The sequence below is a fragment of the Helianthus annuus genome, chromosome 14 (genome assembly GCF_002127325.2).
Source record: "Helianthus annuus cultivar XRQ/B chromosome 14, HanXRQr2.0-SUNRISE, whole genome shotgun sequence".
Taxonomy (NCBI): Eukaryota; Viridiplantae; Streptophyta; class Magnoliopsida; order Asterales; family Asteraceae; genus Helianthus; species Helianthus annuus.
In genome coordinates, this window is record NC_035446.2 from 91,286,193 (window position 1) to 91,291,933 (window position 5,741).

Consider the following 5,741-nt stretch of genomic DNA (forward strand, 5'->3'; position numbering starts at 1 on the left):
GCCATCGTAGTACATAGGGCTGTCCAAACTGCTCGACGATCGCTCAAAAAATGCCCGAAAAATGCTCGTTCGATTCCCGCTCAGTTTGTAAATGAGCAGCTCGGATCGGTTCGATTCAAATTCAATCCAAGCATGAGCAAAGGCCCGCTCGCTCGGTTTCGCTCGAATTATTTTTATTAAATATTTGATATATATATATATATATATTATAGATTTTAAAGATTAAAAGCCCAAAAAATATACTAGCCCAACTTAATAGTTAATACCAAAATCTAACCCTAAATCCCTATACTTTGTGGACTGATCTGTTGACTTGGCGGTAAATTACTAAAATGCCCTTTCTTATTACCCCCTATACTTTGTGTTACGAAGCAATATTACCCCATGCAACTTCCAAAACCTTTCCCGCCACCACCCATATTCGATTCCACCACCCATATTCGATTATTATAAACCCCTGCTCTTAATAATCAACCCATTGATAACTTATGATGCATCATCATGCCACATTATAGAAGCTATGTTTTAACACTTGCAGAACCAATTCTATGGATGCTCTCATTGGCCGGTATGTTCCACCTTAACTCCAAGTATTTTTCTTGAATTGAATTGATTGATTAACTGAGGTGTTGTTGGCTTTTGCAGAGATCAGACTGCAAGTTCTTCTTATGGAAAGAAGATGTTGACAAAATGTTCAACCAACATGCATCCCAGTGCAGGTTCAGTTCAGAAGACCTGAAATATGAAAACATGGTCTTAGTAGAAGAGAATAGGTGGTTGAAAGCAAAGATATCTGGAACAGAGTCGAAATGGAACAAGCAATATGTGTTAACCTTGCTTATTGGCATTAGCATAGTGTTGTATATGCTTAGGTAGTATGAACTGTGTTCTTGTTATAATTGTACACTTTTGATGAAATTTAATGCAAAATCCTAGTCCTTGATTGCATATATCTGCACATGTATTGATATTACCAGATTAGTCAACATATCCAAACTGTATTTTGACCAACAAATGTCAAAGGTCATGATATAATAAGAAACATACCTCTAATGGGTCTGCACATATAGCTGCACATCTGCATTGCATAATGGGTCTGCACATATGGGTCAAAACTGCAAGTGTCCAAACTGCACAATGCCTAATGGGTCTGCACATATGGGTCAAAACTGCAAGTGTCCAAACTGCACAATGCATAACGGGTCTGCACAATGCATATGGGTCAAAACTGCAAGTGTCCAAACTGCACAATGCATATGGGTCAAAACTGCAAATGTCCAAATCTGTGTATGTTGTCCAAGCTGTAATGACCAAATCTGCACTATGTAATGACCAAAACTGCATAGTATAATGACCAATCAACCAAAATGCATAAAGACCATAAGCAAGACTTATACCATTACATAACCAGCAGTTATAACATTACCAAAAGTTACCCTAAAGAGTTATAACATCGCCACAAGTTATCCTAGAGAGTTATTACATAACTTAAAGTTGTCCAAACAGCCAACAGCACAAAAAGGTCATAAAGACCACAAAAAAGTCAAACGTGTCCATTTATCACAAAAAAGTCAAACTATGACTTTTTAACTACTGCCTTGTATGTTCCCTTTCCATTTGCCAGTTGACTTCACAGTTGACTTTTTAGCTGACTTCTGGCTGGAAATTTTGCTTCCCTCCTGGGTAGATTGCTGAGTTGTTCCTTGTGAAGGTACTGGAGTAGATTGCTGAGTTGTTCCTTGTGAAGGTACTGGAGCAGATTGCTGAGTTGACTTCTGGCTTGACTTTTTTGTTCCCTTCTGTCTCTTTTTAGCAGACCCTACAACATACAAAACAAAAGTAGTTAAAGCCTACAATTGTAGTTAAAGCCTACAATTGTGACCTCTACCCTAAAACAAGTAATTCACCTGCAGTAGATTGTTGATTTCCCCGTTCAATACATTTTCTCTTGTTGTGACCTCTACCCCCACAATTACCACAAGTCATTATCACCCCATGCTTGGTAGGTTTCCCTGGTCTCTTTGGATCCTCTTGAGGATCCCTCTTTCTATTCTTCTTAGGCCTCCCAGGTTGAGATCTTATTGGTGGTGGATCCATAGGGTGGTGAATCTTGGGCCAATACCTTTCACTAGGTATTGGAGGGATTGAGAATTCATAATCCTTCATGTATGTGTCTTTGTGGTAACACACATCAACATACTCTTCTGCATTTTTATGCAAAAACCCAGCTACAGCACAAACATGTTTACATGGATACCCCCTCAAATCCCATTTCCTACATGTGTATGTTCTATTATCTAGATCAACTGAAACATCATCAAAATCCCTGACTTGAAACACATGGTATGATGAGGGATACACCTCACATCTATATGCAGCCTGTTTTGAAAAATCAAGCTTTTCTTAGATTTTAGGGCATATAACATCCCTGGCACTCATTTCTGTTCTTTTAGTAACCAGCCTACTCATGACCTGAATCCTTATGTCCTCTAACATGTGTATAATGTGTTGTGACCTTGCATTGATGATAAAGCCATTAAAAGTTTCAGCCATGTTGTTTACTATAACATCACATTTTGTGTGAGTGTTCAAATAGCACCTGTTGAACCAATTGGGATTTTGCTTCAGTAAGGCCTCTACTGCATCAGGGTTTATGCCCCTCATCTCTTCAATGGCTTGCAAGTAATCAGCTTCACAATAGGCCCTAGTTGATTTCCAAAATAGCTCCTTCAACTCTTCATCTTTGTATGTCTTGTGCCAGTTAGCATAGATGTGTCTTTCACAGTTTCTATGCTCTGCCTTTGGCCATACCATTGCAACAGCATTCAATAGACCCTGCAAAACCAATACAACAGTGTCACAGATAAGTGATGAATAAGCTAATTATTGGTTAGGGAGATCTACCTTTTGCTGGTCAGGTATAAATGTCCATGATTCACCATCATCATTTACTCCCAAGAACTGCCTAAGCTCATCCATAAACCATTCCCAACTCTCATTCTTTTCCCCTTCAACTGCTGCCAATGCCAAAGGAAACATTTGGTCATTACCATCCCTTCCCACAGCTGTTAACAACATCCCTCCAAGGAATGTTTTAAGAAAACACCCATCTAAGCACAATACCTTCCTGCATCCTGCTAAAAAACCTTTTTTGACTCCATCAAAACAAATAAACACTCTAAAGAATGTTTCACATGTGGCCTCTGGATCTAGGTTAATGAATGGTGGAGCAGTTTCTAACCTAATGGTTAATGATGGTTTTGCTTTCTTTAGAACTTCCAGGTAAGAACCAATTTTACTGTAATGGTCTCTCATTGAACCATGAAGCTTCTTGTGTGCACTTGATTTAGCCTTGTAAGCTAGCCACTTAGTTATAATTACCTTAAACTTTTGTTTAACTGCTGCTTAAATCTCCTTAGCAGACCAATTTGGCTTGGCCTTAAACAAAGGAAGGAACTCATCCCTTAAGAACTTGGCAGTTAGCTGTCTATTCTTGATCATGTTTCTCTGGCAGTTGTGTTTATTCTTCACACTTTTAATCATGTAACACTCTTTGGATTTATTTAGTGAACAATATAGATAGAAGGGACACCCTGGTACACACTTCACAGCTAAACGACCTTCTTCCTTATTATCACTCTTTGCAATGATCAGATTCCTGCCGTTAGTCACTGATGTGGGTTAAAACATACATATTTTCCCCGTGTAAATTGTATAAATTTTGTATAGTTTTTATTTGTTTTTATTTACTTTTAGTATTATATTATATTAGTTTGTGTTTTGGCAGGTCCCGGTGCAAATGGAGCGAAAAAGAATAATATTTAAATGACCAGCCAGTTGGGCAAAGTAGTTCGCCAGTTACCGAAGTGAAATTGCCGCTATTTTCTATAAGTGGGTCGTGACCACTATCTCTATTTTGTAAATTAAAGGGGTGCGGCTTACATAATATATATTGGATATTTACCCACTGTAACAAAAAGAAAGGATACATCATCATACATAAAGAGACGGTTGGGTTACACATAAAATAAAAGTAGCAGCCAATATGCCAATATATATTATTAATATAGAGGGGATCGATTTATTCTTTGGGGATTGCATATCTATTGACGGCTGCTATAAAGGCCACTACCTTGTTTTTATTGTTGAAGCACATGGGCCGCCAATACCTCAAGTCCAGCGACATATTTACGTAAATTATTTTATTGGGCCTTGAATTCTATTCTATGCATGATGATATTCAACCCTAAGGCAATATGTAGGATATATAGTGCTCGTGACTTGTGATTAGAGGGAGTAATTCGACGGCAGCAGAGGTTTTGAACAAAGGTGCGACAAGAGGAGAAAGAGGGTGATTGGTTCGAGGGTTCAAGCCACGATCAAGAATCGGGTCGAGTTCACAAATAGTTAGTGTTCAGTTTTAATTACTTTGTGTTTTAAGACTTACGAATATGAATTATTTGTTATTTCAGACTTGTTTATTATTGTTCTTGACTATGATTCTTGGCTAATTAGTTTATCTACCCGGGTTTGTGATGATTATTCGTGTCAATTGGTAATTTGTCAGCTTTTGGTAATTTATTGATGGATAAATCTTAAAGTAAAAGACCTCATAATAATTGGCTAGATGTGTGTGCGTGCTTTATTCTAATTTATTGTCATTCAATCGTTCCTCATGTGTCTTTGTGAATGTCTTTCATGTATAGATGCATGTTAGGTTACCTACTGTGTGTTTGTAACTAGTTTATGGTTTACTGAGCTCGTATCCCATAGGAACATTGTTTGATAATTTAGAGGAGTTTAGTGTTCTACCTATTCTTGAGACCGGGAGGAGATAGATAGTTAGGATTGTCTTTGGTGCTAGGTATTTAGGTGCAGTGAGACCGGGAGGAGATCTGTCTAAGTGGCCTAGTATTATTTGTTTTCCTAAGTCTTGCCAAGTGTTTTTAGGTTACCTCGTGCACTCTAGGGTGTATTGTGATTAGTGAGACCGAGAGGAGATCTAGTCTTTGGGTACTTTAGTATTGTTGGAGAGACCGGGAGGTGATCCAACCCATACCAGTGAGCTTTATTTGACCTTTAGGACCTTAGGAGAAGTTGATAAGACCGGGAGGAGATTCAACTTATCTTTAGTCTTAGAGTGTCATATTATTAGAACCTGGTTCCAGCATAGTTACCATTGCCGAGAGAAAACTGAGAGTCACAGATAGGATTCCAAACCTGGGTAGTACTTTCTCATCCTTGATTTCACCTTAGTATCCTTCAGCCTGCGTCTAGATAGTTTAGTTCGTCTTAGTTAATTCCTTTAGTTTAATTAGTTAAAACCCCAAAAATCTAATCTAATCAAATAAACCAGTTAAGTAATTAGTTAAGTCAGAGTCTAGTGTAGCGTCGCTAGTGTCTCGTGGGTTCGATACTCGGACTTCATTAGGCTTTACTACGTACGATAGGTACACTTGTCTGTCAGTGGTCTAGCATTTAGAGAGTCTTAGTTTATAAATTTAAAACTAGGGTGTCTAGATTAGGTTAGTTTTTTATGGACCGTATTTTGCACATAAAGTTTTTGGCGTCGTTGCCGGGGACACTTAGGCGATTGCGTTATTAGCTTTGACAGATCTTATTTGTTTAATTAGTCTTATTTGTAATTTGAGTCTTAGGGTTTGAGTCCTAGAGTTTGTGTCTAGTAGTACTGTGTCGAGTCATTATTTTTGTAAATATTTTCTATTAGTTAGTTTGTTTTT

At 38.0% G+C, this 5,741-nt stretch overlaps 1 protein-coding gene across 1 annotated transcript; it reads right to left on the bottom strand.

The window, feature by feature from the left end:
• Positions 1–1,586: 1,586 nt before the first annotated feature.
• Positions 1,587–3,315, bottom strand: LOC110906924. Its single transcript, XM_022151980.1, has 4 exons — positions 2,905–3,315; positions 2,473–2,835; positions 1,908–2,379; positions 1,587–1,819 (listed from the first exon to the last, which is right to left on the bottom strand). Exons 1-4 carry the CDS (start codon positions 3,313–3,315, stop codon positions 1,587–1,589), a joined length of 1,479 nt encoding a protein of 492 aa, XP_022007672.1.
• Positions 3,316–5,741: the final 2,426 nt, after the last annotated feature.

Coding starts and splice junctions, on each gene's coding strand:
- LOC110906924 (XM_022151980.1), bottom strand. CDS start 3,315: ATGAGAGACCATTACAGTAAAATTGGTTCTTACCTGGAAGTTCTAAAG. Junction 2,380..2,472: donor TAGAGGACATAAGGATTCAG/GTCATGAGTAGG, acceptor TTTTCAAAACAG/GCTGCATATAGATGTGAGGT. Junction 1,820..1,907: donor AAATCAACAATCTACTGCAG/GTGAATTACTTG, acceptor TGTATGTTGTAG/GGTCTGCTAAAAAGAGACAG.